Below are 14,477 nucleotides of genomic sequence, written 5' to 3'. Positions count from 1 at the left end.
ATTTTCCTTATATTTCTGATAATTTAGATTAAATAATAATAATAAAAGATTCCACCCCTCTGCTATCATTATGACTATGACACTTCTAGAGACTAGAGAGGGTAGCACAAATAACTCCTTTGAAATTTTTTTAATCACTTAGCACCCCATTAATATGTACAAGTACCTATTTATCAGTTAAAATGTTTTAAGCATCTATCTTCCCTAGTTAATGAGAGAATTTAATATCTCTAACATAAAATTACTAAAATGTCTGTGTCTATTGTTCAACATAAAAATCAAAAAGTAGTTCATGCTCATCTGACTCATGCAGAAATATTCCTATGAAGAAGACAACTCTGGCTTTGGTACTGTTGAGCAGCTTAGGGAGTCAAAATGCTTACTGTTCCACCATTTGATGACCTGAGTTTGACCCACCAGAACATGGTAGAAGAGAAGTCTAGCGTACCACCAGGAATAAATAGATAAACAAATGTAACAAATAAATATATATTTTTTTCTTCTAAGTAAAATAAATTTATAAGAAACAATGGCAGTTTTTTGGGTTTTGTTTGAAACAGGGTTGCTCTGTGAAGCCTTGGCTGTCCTTGAACTCAGAGATCCACCTGCCTCTGCCTCCTGAATACTGGGATTAAAGGTGTGTGCCACCATCACCCAGCCTAAGAGGTTTTTTAAGGATTGTAAAATGCTTCCTTCTTTCCTCCTTCAATATAATTAATGGTGGTGGTGAGCAAGAAAAGTTAGTTGGGTTGACAAAAATCACAGAAACCCACTAGTCTAATCTCAACGAAACGGATGTTAGATTCCAATGAATGAAACTTATTTAATATTTGCATATTTGCTTATGTGTGTTGTGTCTGTGCATGCATGTTTATGCCACAGCACACATGTGAAGACCATAGGACAATGTGTGGAATCAGTTCTCTGCTTTCACCATGGGGATGCATTCCATGGACTGAACTCAGGATGTCAGGCCAGGCAGCAAGTGCCTCATCTACTATTCCACCTCACTGGTCTTCATGAAACATTACAAATTACCTTCTGCAATCTTTTTTAAAGATTTTTTCATTATTATTTTTAGTTACATATTTATATATCTGTGTACATAAGTGTAGGTGCCCTAGGAGGCCAGAGGCATTAGATCCTTCTGGAGCTGGATTTTCAGGCAGTGTGAGCATCCCAAACTGGGAGCTGGTAACTGAACTCAGGTACTGCTGCAAAAGCAGTATGTGCTCTCAACTGTTGAGCCATCGTTCCAGACCCTACAACCTTCTGCATTCCCATAAAATACATTTCTAGTCACCTGCTTATTGTAGCAGAACATTTCAGTGTGCCCCATTTTTTTATGCAAAGAAATCCACAAAAACCTGTATTTAGGAAACAAATTAAGTAGAAAGCTATCCTAGAATACTGGAGGTGTGCTTAATTTAATTTACTCAAAGTTAACATAAAGATGTAGGAACCCAAAAAAGGAATTCAAAGAGTAACTGCAGCTGATCTACTCATCTGTGACCAGGCATCTCAACAACCACTCATCCACCAGTGAAGAAAAGTTTGGGTACATTGCATTGACTCCTTTGGAAGAAGCCAAGGATACACTGCAACCAGCAGCCAAATCCCCCAACAGGAGAAATGCATGCTCTAGTGCTAGACCTGAGCAGAACACAAATGCCTTTCTCTGCAGAATTACTGGTTCCCAGAGGCCTGGGGACCATTAATGGTCTGAATAGAAAACTAATTAGCCTCACAGTAAGAACAAGAGTTCCACCCAAACAAATTAGGAATCTATAAGAGCAGCCTTACTTTCAGTGGGCCCCAGGGAAAGACACTATTTCCAGGTGCTCCTTGGATCTTACAAGAGGCCAGAATAATCAAACATTACATGGCCAGCATTCCAACAGGTTTTTGCTGAAAAGAGAGCCAGGTCTAAGTCCCTGAAGGTACCACTGACACTTAATTACCTCTGATCTAATTTGAAGTCCAACTAAAAGACCAGGCTCTAGACCTGTCTTCCTCTTTTCTTCTTTACCACCGAATCATAAGACTCTAATTACCCTGGGATGAGGAAGTAACCTATCTGGCTGTGTGACCCTGCTCAGTCTATCTGGTAGCCAGGGAACTTGGGGAGGAGTCAACATACCCGGATTGCAAAGTAGTTCACGCCGTACATCTCCAGGTCCTGAGCTATCTTCAAATACTCCATTTCAGCTTCATCCCTGTGAAGAGAATGAAAGAACGCTTGTCACTGGGGCTAAGTGACAAGGGTGGAGGACAGACACTTGCCAAGTCAAGTATTCTAAGCATGCCTTCCTATGGACTCATGGCACCTGCTGAAGATATGAGACAGACCAGACACCAGCAAAGCTTTTCCCAATCCAGAGTCCCCGTGAAAATAAGAAAACAGACTCATTACACTGTCTCTTGGCTTCAATTTCACACTCTGCCCTTGGTAAATAGTGACATCTGTCTCAAATGATTAAAAAAAAGAATGTGGGGGCTGGGTGTACAGCACTTGCTCAGCATGTGCAAAGCTCTGGGTTCCATCCCTAGCAATAGCAAAAAGAAAAACCAAAACCACAGCATGTTATTTTCAACCCCAGATGAATTATTTAAGTTGTTGCCTTATGTCTGTGCACTTTCTTAACCTAGAGGCTTTAGTAGTGAACAAGCTTTTCTACACACCATGACAGATCTACCTTCCTGATTCTGTCTCTTGGGGTACTGTTGAAGGTCAAGGCAGGAACTATTTGAGCCATAAAACCCAGGCCAGTGGGTGAATACTTGTCTGTTATAACTCAAACTTAAATCAAGCTCTGGAAGCAGCAGTGACTTGCAGAAAACTCCCCACTAGGTAAATGTATTGAAGAAATTTAACTCAAGCTTCTCCATGACCTTGTCCTTGTCCTTCTCTCTCTCATCTTAAAATGCTCTCAGATGGATTTTTAAAATTCACCCTGAGAGAATGCCAAGTGTTGGCAAGCAGGTGGAAGAACCAGAAATCACACACTGCTGATGTAAATTGATTCAATTACTTTGGGAAACTGTTCAACATTACCTATAACAGCAAAAACCAAGAAACAGCCCAAGAGTCCTTCAACGGTAGAATGGATAATCTGTTGTACTAATATACCAGAATTCTGCACAGCTATGAAAATGAGATTATTGCTACATGCCATGTACTCAAATCCCACAAGATGATATTGAGAAAAAGAAGGCACTTAATAAAGAAATTGGTTGTATTTATCTAAAGTTTAAAATGGGTGATGGTGGGCTAGAGATGTAGCTCAGTGATAGAATAACAGTTAGTTGCCTAGCATGTGAGAGACCTTGTACTTGATCCTCAGCACTACAAATTAGTAATGTAACAATGGCAAATGAAAACACTAGTCTATGGGAGCACTAATTAGAAACTGGGAAATTGGAATGGAAGTGATGGTGCAAGCCTTTAATTCCAACACTGAGCAGAGGCAGGCAGATTTCTCTGAGTGTAGGCTGGCCTGGAATATACAGCAAGTTCCAGGACTTCAAGAGCTATGTGGCGAGACTCTGACTTAAAATATAAAAAGAAATTGGAAAACTCGTTATCTTTGGGAAGAAAGGAAGCTAAGAAGTCATGGACTATTTCTTATCTTTTTGTGGTAAATGATCAAACAGTGTACTTATGATCTGTCCATTTTGTGGGTATAAAGGAAAAAGAAAAAAAGATACAGGAGCTAGAGAAATGCCTCAGTGGTTAAGAGCATTGACTGCTTTTCAGATCCAGGTTTAATTCCTAGTATACACATAATGCCCCACAATCATCTGTAATTCCAGTTCTGGTGCCTTCTGGCGTCCTCAGGCATCAGACATGTGTACGTGGTACACATACATATAGGGAAAACATAGTGAAAGATATAGTAGGAAGCTGATTTGAAGGATTAGGGGTCGGGGGCTAGCCCAAAGATGATCAACACCTAAAGTTACCAAGGGAATACTTATAACTATAAATTTTTGTTTTAATTTTAATTTAGTAAAATTATAGATTGATTAAAAACAAATGTTGAAAGAAACCTAGGGTAGTGGGAACATTCTACTAACACTGGTGATGAACATGTGCCAAAAGGCACAAATTTATTTATATTATTATTTTGCTTGTTTTTCAAGACAGGGTTTCTCTGTGTAATAGCTCTGGCTGTCCTGGAATTCCTTCCTGTAGACCAGTCTGGCCTTGAACTCAGAGACCTGCCTGCCTCCGGAATGCTGGGTTTAAAGGTGTGTGCCACCACTGTCCCCCTACAAATTATTTCAGAGAGCAATTTAGTTTCACCTGTCAAAACACAAAATGTTTGTGTCCTTTAACCATAAACTCTTTTCCAAGTATCTACCCTCTAGACTTGTGAAACTATGTAACAACATTATAAAAGTGAAATGTATTCAGATATTCTAAATACCATCAATATAGGCCTGAACGCAAAACAAAGGGAGGGCCTTCAGACAGAATATTAAACTAGACTGCCACTGAATATGCCAGGTTCTGATAGGCAGAACACATGACCACTTTTGTTTTGTTTTGTTTTGTTTTTCGAGACAGAGCTTTGGAGGCTGTCCTGGAACTAGATTTTGTAGACCAGGCTGGTCTCCAACTCACAAAGATCCGCCTGCCTCTGTCTCCCGAGTGCTCGGACTAAAGGCGTGCACCGCCACCACCACCACCACCACCTGGCTATGAGTTTGGTTTTCAACTCAGAGTCTCACACATTCTAGGCAAACGCTCTACCACTGAGCTGCATGCCCAGATTGTCATGTGCCCCTTTTATAGCAACACACTACAATAAGGATGCACATGAAACTGAAGACTATCATTATTCCCAGTTCTTGCTTTTCCTTTTATATACCTCAGGAATACATTTTGATCTACAAGCATGCCCTAGTTTCATAGTTCTTTTAGGGTGGGGGAGAGGCATGAAGAAATGTAAACAAGGATAAAGCAGCCTCACCTGGCTCTGCCCCGGTGCTCCGCGTACCAAGCAGTAATTCTCTCCTCCCACATTTCCGGAGTCATCTGATATAGATTTATCACCTACCAAAAAGACAGCAAGAAGAAAATCCACATGCACAACAAGTCTGGGTATTTCTTGCCATTTTTATAATTATGGTTCATTTTTACAAACAGCAAAGCTATTTTTAAAAAGCTGCACGCAGGGAGAGTCACACACAGAGGTGGGTGTGTAAACAAGAACCATTCCACTAGAGGATCAACCTGCAAAGTGCAGCATTCCTCAGTCCTAACTACACTCCTGAGCTGGGAGCATCCACTTTTGCTTCCAGGTTGTTCATCTAGGGACCACCTCTAACAGTAAAGCAGTACTTACTCACTCTGGCCTTCAACTGCATAGAAGCCATCAAAGGACAGATAAAAGCAAGGAAGGGTTGGGGAAAGCCTTTATTACCCAGTGACAGATGATAAGTGGGGCTGTAAGAAGGGAAGCAGCCAAAGGCTGCTTCTGTGTCTAATGAGTAAGATGAACAAGAATGAGGATTAAAAGCCCTACCTCCACCTCATCTTCTCCACCCCAAACAGCTCAATTCTGCACAGCGAACACATGGTCTCATGGCTCCCTTAAGTCAATGCCACTCAACTACCTTTAGAAATTGCCACACCAGAAAAATATCTACAGGCCACACACTTCCTAGCAATTCGACATTAATTCCACAAACTCTTGCATTTTGCTATTTTGAAACTGAATCTCACTGTGTAGCCCAGGCTGGCCTTAACCTCATAATCCTCTTGCCTCTGCTTCTTGAGTACTGAAGTTCAGATATAAACCACTATTTGCAGCAGCATCTTTGCTTTTCACATACTTGAACAAGAAAACTGAGGGCAGTGGTACACACCTGTAATTCTGGTACTCAGGAGACTGAGGCAAGAGGATAGTGAGTTCAAGGCTGGCCTGGACTATAGAGCAGGAATCTGTCTCAAAAAATATTAATAGGAGCTAGATAGAAAGCAAGCTCAGTAGGTAAAAGAGCTTGCTCTGCAAACATGAGGACTTGAGTTTGAATTCCCAGTAATGCCAGGCATGAGAAGAATTAGGAATTGATAGCACTTGAGAGAAGAAAAATCAGTTTTCTTCAAATGGAATGACCACAGGGTATGTCAACCACACCCCAGGCAGCACACTCATCAGTAGTTGGTCAACACAAATTGGAATCCATTACTTTTGGTGGTTTTTTGTTTTGTTTTTTGAGAGAGAAAGAACAAAGTTGGGTGGATGGGGGAGGGAATCTGGCTTGAGGTGGGGGAAATATATTGTATAAAATTTTCAAGGAATAAACTGGGTGGTGGTGGCACATGCCTTTAATCCCAGCACTTGGGAGGCAGAGGCAGGTGGATCTCTGTGAGTTCAAGGCCAGCCAGAGATATTACACAGAGAAACCCTGCCTTGAAACAGACAAAAAAGCCCTTAGAGAATAAATAAAAACATAAAAAAGTCAGGCATGACTGTACATACATGACTATACATATTTGCACTGAGGGTAGAGACAGGCAGATCCAGTCTACCCTAAATGGAAACTTCCAGCTGAGAGACCCTGTCTCATGACATAAGGAAGAGAGAACAGAGAAGACACCTGAAGTGCTGCTCTGGCCTCTGCATATGTGAAAGGGCACACATACCTCCACACTCACAGGCATGTACAACACACAAATACACTAATAAGTAAATATGCTTAACCAAGATTCCATACTCTTCTCAAGATTATGAACTACGCAAATGTGCCTGCTTTGTATTTGCAACATTCCTTCAGATCATTCAGAGGCTTTCCTTGAGTCACATTTGCCGTTTTCCCAAATACAGAATTTAATTTCTTACCCTTTTTGGAAGCAATTCCTCTTGGGCTAAAAATCCCCGCTTGTGCACAGAGGGGTCATAGTCACCATACTAGAAGGAAAAGAAAAGAGATCTGGTGATTGAGATTCTAAATACTACTGAACAAGGCTCAACTCAGTTGGTCCCTCCTCCCACTTCCAGGGAGTGATTCAATTCTGATGACAAGATTTCAACCTTGCCAGTTTGTTATCCTTGAATGAAAATACAAAGCTGATTACATCTATACGCAGAGTTGCAAAATCTCATAAGGGATGGATGGGTGATGTGCTAATAAGAATGTGACATTTGTATGGAAATGTAGTCTGTTTCCTAACCCTCAAAGAAAGCAGTCATTTTCAAACATTAGCTTTGGACTGGAAACAACAAAACACAACTGTGAAAGTTGTGATTAGCAAAGTGTGATAAGAGTCTTACCTACAAATGTCTCTAAGTGGCTGGTAATTGGAGCCGATTGCTAGGTGGGACCAGGGAATGCAGGCAGTTTTTAGTGCCTTTGCTCAAGGCTCTGAAAATTGCTTTTGGAAGATTTGACATCAATATACTGTCATTCTTACTGCCCAAAGAAACAAATAAAAGGTTAACTGATATAGCCAAAGCTGTAGAGCCAGGCACTAGTGAGGCCTGTAATCTAAGTTATTCCTCCAGGGGCAACAACCCAGATATTTATCCTCTTATTTTTAAACATGCTACTCCTGCTGGGCAGTGGTGGCGCACACCTTTAATCCCAGCACTCAGGAGGCAGAGGCAGGTGGATCTCTGAGTTTGAGGCCAGCCTGATCTACAGAGTGAGTTCCAGGACAGCTAGGAAACAAATAAACCAACAAATAAATAAACTACTCCTTTCTTTCCTAGAAAACTTAGGTCAGATCAGAGAATCATCAATTATCAAAGAATGGGGCAGGGAAGACGCTTGGTGGCACAGCACTTGCCTAGCATGCATAAAGCTTCAGGTTCAACTCCCAGTCTCAGATATAAAGAGAGACTGTGGGCTAAGCATGGTGGTGCATACCTTTAGTCCCAGCCCTCAGGAGGCAGAGGCAGCTGAGTTTGAGGTCAGTCAGAGTTACATAGTGAGACCCTGTCTCAAAGTAAAATAAAAATAAATAGGCAAGAGAAACAGAAAACAATAGACTATAAACAGAAAGCCTTATCTTAGCAGTCAGCAGTCAATGGGTTCTCTCTCTTTTACATTTACTTATTTGGGGGTTGGTGCAATGCCACAGTGCTTATGTGGAGTCAGTTCTTTCCTTCCACCGTGTGGGTTCCAGGGATCCAGTTTAGGTTGTAAGGCTTGGCAGCAAGTGCCTTTACCACTGAGCCATCTCAGCAGCCCAGTGGTTTATCTCTCTCTTTTCTTTAATTAAAAGTTTTATTTCATTTTATCTGTAAGAGTGTTTCACCTGCATGTAGAATGTCTATGTCCCATGTGTGTGCCTACTGCCCTTGGAGAGCAGAAGACAACATCAGATCCCTGGGAACTAGAGTTACAGATGGCTGTGAGTCACCACATGGGTGCTGAGACTCAAGTCTGGTCCATCTGTAACAACAGTTACAGAGAAGCCAGTTCCCTATTCTGGCTTCTGCAGGCACCAGGCATGCACACAATGCACACACATACACAAGGTAAAACATTCATATACATAAAATAAGAACAAATAATTTTTTAAGAATTTAAAAGGAAAAAGAGCAAATTTCTGCAAGTCTAAGCTTTCTTAAATGAAAGCACTGGCTCTGGAAGACCCCAAAGAGACCTCTAGAGGGCTGCTGTGGAGGTCTTTGAATAAGAGGCCCTCTCTTAAGCCACAGTGTCCTCACCTGTAAAGCAAGGAACAAACTGTAAAGAAATCAAGGCAAGCATTTTGGGGTGGTGCTGAACCCTGATGAAAGTCAGGCATGAGCATTACGGCATCCTTTGCATTACTGAAGACTTCACAGGATATGACTGAAAGCCATGTTAGTTGCATTTGCAAGCCTTTCAATACTTGCCAATCAAATTTTAATGCAAAAGTAAGCAGATACGCTAAGCTAAAGTTGTAAATGCAGGTCTCAAAAGCTTGCAAGATTAATGACCCCTGTTATTAAATTATACCAAGCTCCCAGGTACACTGATCAAATATATTACATCTGAGCAATACAGAGGGGTGAAGATTCTGCTGCAAGAGCTTCTTCACTGAACTAGCTCCACTCACAACATTAAAGCTACCTTGATGTCTATTTAAAAAACAAAGGGGAAAAATGCCAGTGTTGTGGCAGTAAATATAAAAGAAAGCCATACCACACTATAGATGGAAACGACTACTCCTCATCTTTTTATGTAACAGAAACATTCTGATAAGATCTAGGTGGATTTACTGTGAAAGTAAGAAAGCTGGAGTCTCAAAGCTCTGCAGCTTTGTGGGCTTGCACTTAATTTTATATTCATCATTTGGTATTCCTCTATTAAAGAAAAACCCCTAAATTGCCCAAATTTCAGAGCCCACAAAACCTGATCTTATACACTGCGTGGTGGTGATGCACATTTTTAATCCCAACACTCAGGAGACAGAGATAGGCGGAATCTCTGTGAGTTGGAGGCCAACCTGGTTTACAGAGCGAGTTCCAGGATAGGCTCCAAAGCTACAGAGAAACCCTGTCTCAAAAAACAAAACAAAAAATAAAACAAAAAACCTGATCTTATACTGCCCCTTATAAACATCCTGAATTGAAATTCAAGAAGGAGAAGACTGGGGATGTAGATCAGTGATGTAGCTTAGCATGCAACAGACCCACGTTCATTTTTTTAAATTAAAACAAACCAAGCAAATACCATTATCACTTTGAGGAACTAACAATAAAGATAAAATTCTTGAGGGTGGTGGGGTAGGCTGGAGACATGGCTCAGCAGTTAAGAACACCTGCTGTTCTTGCAGGGGACCTGGGTTTGATTCCTAGCACCTACATGGCAGGTCACAACTGTCTGTAACTTCAGTTCAAGATACCTGATGCCCTCTTTTGGTCTCCTTGGACACTGTACACACATGATGCACAGAGATACACATGCCGGCAAAACACCCATACACATAAAAATAATTAAAAATTTTGGGGGGGGGCTTGTGATATAGCTCAGCAATTAAAGTTATTTGTTGCCAAGTCTAATGACCTGAGTTCTATCCCAGGAACCCATGATGGAGAGAACCAACACATGAAGTTGTCCTCTGACCTCAACATCCATGTCTTGGTAAGAGTTGCATCCCACCCCCGTCAAACAAAATAAATAAATGTCTTTTTAAAATATAAAACAAACAAAAAACAAAAGCCATCATTCATCTGTTGAGATGCCTCTGCCAGTAAATATGCCTATTGTTAAGTCAAGTTTGACAACCTGAGTTTAATCTTCATGGCGCAAGGGAGAGAACTGACTCTTGTTAGTAGTCCTCTGACCTCTACATACATGCTATGCCAGGCACACACACAATAATAAATAAATGTCATTAATTTTTTTGAAGTTTTTTTTTTTTTTAGGGTTTCTCTGTAGCTTTGGAATCGGTCCTGGAACTCACTCTGTAGACCAAGCTGGCCTCGGACTCACAGAGATCCATCTGCTTCTGCCTCTCAAGTACTGGGATTAAAAGTGTGCACCACCAATGCCCAGCATAACTAATTTTTTAAAAGATTTTATTTATTTGTTACATATAGTGTTCTACTTGCATGTTTGCTTGCAAGCACACCAGAAGAGGGCACCAGATCTTATTTTTAGATGGTTGTGAGCCACCATGTGGTTGTTGGGAATTGAACTCATGACCTCTGGAAGAGCAGCCAGTGCTTTTAACCTGTGAGCCATCTCTCCAGCCCATAATTAATTTTTTTAAGATCAACTTGTGTCAGGCAGTGGTGGCACATACCTTTAATCCCAGGACTCAGGAACCAGAGACAGGCAGATCTTTTGAGTTAAGGTCAGTCTGGTCTACAGAGCAAGTTCCAGGACAGCCAGAGCTACACAAAGAAGCCCTGTATCAATAAACAAAAACAACAAAAATACCTGCTCTTTGTTGCTTTGGGGCTGGGAGTAGAGATCAGTGGTAGAGTATTTATTGACCCAAGTCAATAAGTACTACATCTCCAGTACTACAAAATCAAAAGCTCACCATTTATTTATACAACTCTGTAAGTATTTTTTCCTATTTTTAGGAGGCTAGGTGTTTGGCTATCTCCTATGTTGCCCAGGCTAGCCTCAAACTCCTGGGCCTGAGCAATTCTCCTGCCCCAGACTCCCAAGGAGCTAGGCGTAGCTACTTGAAATGCCTAAGCTAAAAGGAGTCTCTTTCTGGGTATTAATTCCCTCTCTGTATATGCAATGGAAAAATCAGACCAAATGTTCTAAATGGGTCCTAATAAATCAAAGTTTGTCATCTGTCTGTCTTTCTTCTTCTGCTGCTGCTGCTTCTTTTTTTTTTTTTTTCTCAAGACAGGATTTCTCTGTGTAGCCCTAGCTGTCCTGGAACTCATTTTGTAGACCAGGCTGGCCTCACACTCACAGCAATCCTCCTGCTTCTGCCTCCCAAGTGCTAGGATTAAAGGTATGCACCACTATGCCCGGTTTACATATATTTTTTATTCTTTTCTTTCTTTGTATCCATCTGTGTAAAATAGATTTCTACTACATATAGTCACTAAATTCCATATGAATCAAGGATTTAAACCTATAAACAAAAATCCATAAAAGTACCAGACATGAGAGGATGGGCACAATAGTAGTTAGTGAAGTCATTCTCAAGCCTGACACAGACCAGCAGACAAAGGTTGCTATCATTATAGATGAACCCCTATAGATCAATCGGAAAAAGACAAGAACACAGTAGAAAAGGGGCAAGTCATAAACAGCCACCACAGAATAAGAAGGAACAAATGGCCAGTTAACCCCAGAGATGCTTAGTCCCATGGCAAATCAATGAATACATTTAAAAAACAAACAAAAAAACCCTATTTTTTGAAGTAGGTCAGCAAAACTTTAGAAAGACTCTTCATATCCATTGTTGGGAAGGACATGCAAAAGCAGGTATTCTCACATACTGCTGCTGGAAGGTAGATCAGAACACACTTACAGAGGACATTTATGTAGTATTTAAGGAAACCTTTACCTACATGAAATTTATGGGTGTTCTGACTGTGTAGTCCTAGCTGGCCTGGAATTCACTAGGTAGGCCAAGTGGGCGGGTGTTGAGCTCACAGAGATCAGCCTGCCTTGGCCTCCTGACTCCTGGGATTACTGGACTGTTCTGGTTTTAAGACAGGAGGGTCTCAGGTATGGATGGCACAATGGCCTTGAACTGAAGCTTCCTAAATAACAGGATGGTTTAAACTCTAGTTCTGGGAGTTGGACTCTGCCTCAGGGATTACACACATGTACCACCACTCTCCATTTATATGTTGCTAAGGACAGAACCCAGGGCTTGTTGCATGCTAGGCAAGTACTCTACTAACTGAGCCACGTCTCTAGTACCGTCCTTGACATATCCAACCACTGCCTGAGGTGGGAACCTCAATCTCTGACTAGGACAATCACTACAACTTTAAAAAAAAAAAAAAAAAAAAAAATCTCCTTCTCTGTTTCTGGACTTCTCTCACTCTGTAACCTTGGCTGGCCTGAAATTTGCTATGTAGCCCAGGCTGGCATTAAATTCAGAGGCCCATCTACCTCCCTAGTGCTGGAATTAAAGGCTTACTGCATCACACTGGGCACTGATTTGTTCTTTAAATAGCCACCAAAGGTTCTGTGCAAAACACAAACCCTTCACTGGCTCAGCAGCACCTATAGGCTAGTGGTAAGACCTTTCAGGATCTGCTCCCCTAAAGAGCTCTCACCTTCAACTCTTGCCACTGTACTTGTTTTTATATGTACTCAACTTCTTACTGAACTGCATTTAGCCACTGTCCCTGTCACTAAGCTTCTCCCACTATATTTTGTTTTGTTTGTTTTGTTTTGGGGACAAGGTCTCTGTATGTCATCCTGGCTATCCTGGAACTGGGCAAGTGGACCAGGCTGGCCCAAACACTCAAAGAGATCCTCCTGCCTCTGCTTCCCAAGTGCTGGGAATTAAAGGTGTGTACCACAAAGCCTGGACAGAGTCATTTATTTTTAGTTTATATGTATCATGTGAGCCTTTGTGAGTGAGTATATGTGTATCACATGTGTGCAGGAGCCCTTAGAGACCATTAGAAGGCACTGAATCTCCCAGAACTGAATTTACAGGCAGTTGTAAGCTGCCATGTAGGTTCTGAGAAGCAAACCCAGGTCTGATTCAAGAACACTAAGCACTCTTAGCTGCTGAGTCATCTCTCCAGCTCCATCTTCCACTAATCTTTTCTTCCTTCTGAAAGAGCCTACAGGTAGCACCAAGATTCACCAATGATATCTTATTCTCTCCTAGTAATTTTCAGTACAAACATATCTCAGAACAAAAGAAAAACATATTTGAAACAGCAAATTGTCCATATAAAATCCAACAGGTGTCTTAAAAATTATAAGACGACTTTGATTGTCATGTGACTTATCTGTTCTTTTGATTATAGCATAACGCAAACAAGAACAAAGAAATATGGTTCTTGTTGACTGAACCATGTGATTAATATTTGTATTTATACTTTGAAGCTAATTGTTTCTTTATGCTTTGAAATTAAGTGTGTCTATATCGTTCCAACAGCTGAAATACTGTAATGAATACATTTGCACTCAATTATGTTCCATGTGTTAATGAGCTCAATTCCACTTCCCCTCCATACTTTTAGAGTTTCTTTCTATTTCAGAAAGGCTAGGAAAAAAACAAACTGTACATAATGGAAGGAGTCAGTATGGTTTACTGAAAAGTTCAGGTTGTTTTTATTAATTTTTTTGTTTGTTTATTGCCTATGTTTAGTTTACTTTGCCTTTATATATGTTTGCATGAAGGTGTAAGATCCACTGGAGCTGGAGCTACAGACAGTGGTGAGCTGTATGTGGGTGTAAGTGTTGGGAATTGAACCTGGGACCTCTGTAAGAGCAGCCAGCACTCTTAACTGCTGAGCCATCTCTCCAGCCCTGAGGTTGTTTCATCTTGTAAATGAAACTAGCATTAGTGAAAGTTAATGCCTGACCACCACATACCTCACTAGACAGGAACAAGGTGCTTGGTCAGGCAGCCCAGACACCCGGGTTTCCAGCCTGGCTCTACCCTTCATCCCACTGTTTCAATCTTCATGAAGAGGCAGGTAACTAACTGTACAGTAGAGCATTTGCCTCACATGTCTAAAGCTTTGGGATCTTTCCCTTGTAACATGAAAACAAAAAACAACAAAACAAGTGGTTTGTACATTTCATAAGTACAGAAATAACATAGAAGTATTGACTTTGAACAAACCATTACTCGCCCCCCCCCACACAGGGTTGTCCTGGAACTCACTCTATAGACCAGGCTGACCTCAAACTCACAGAGATCCACCTGCCTCTGCCCCTGAGTGCTGGAATTGAAGACATTGCACCACTATACCCAACTCATTCATCTTTTCTAACCTTTGATTTTGTCATGAGGAAAATAAGCACTAGTCTTGCCTCTAAAAACTACTACATGGAGTATCTTGTGAAACAGTCTGTTG

At 41.1% G+C, this 14,477-nt stretch overlaps 1 protein-coding gene across 5 annotated transcripts in view; it reads right to left on the bottom strand.

Annotated features, from left to right (window-relative positions):
- Positions 1-14,477, bottom strand: part of Nf2 (neurofibromin 2) — an 88,164-nt gene that overhangs the window by 35,600 nt on the left and 38,087 nt on the right. For all 5 annotated transcript variants that reach the window (XM_027387342.2, XM_027387341.2, XM_027387340.2 and 2 more), the window contains 3 exons: positions 6,852-6,920; positions 4,977-5,059; positions 2,141-2,216 (listed from right to left, as the gene is read on the bottom strand). In XM_027387342.2, coding sequence (XP_027243143.1) covers positions 2,141-2,216; positions 4,977-5,059; positions 6,852-6,920 — 228 coding nt within the window. The remainder of the gene's footprint in view (positions 1-2,140; positions 2,217-4,976; positions 5,060-6,851; positions 6,921-14,477) is intronic.

This window comes from Cricetulus griseus (assembly GCF_003668045.3).
Source record: "Cricetulus griseus strain 17A/GY chromosome 1 unlocalized genomic scaffold, alternate assembly CriGri-PICRH-1.0 chr1_1, whole genome shotgun sequence".
NCBI classification, from domain to species: Eukaryota; Metazoa; Chordata; class Mammalia; order Rodentia; family Cricetidae; genus Cricetulus; species Cricetulus griseus.
The sequence above is the reverse complement of the archived record's forward strand: the minus strand, read 5'-3'. Positions and strand labels throughout refer to the sequence as shown.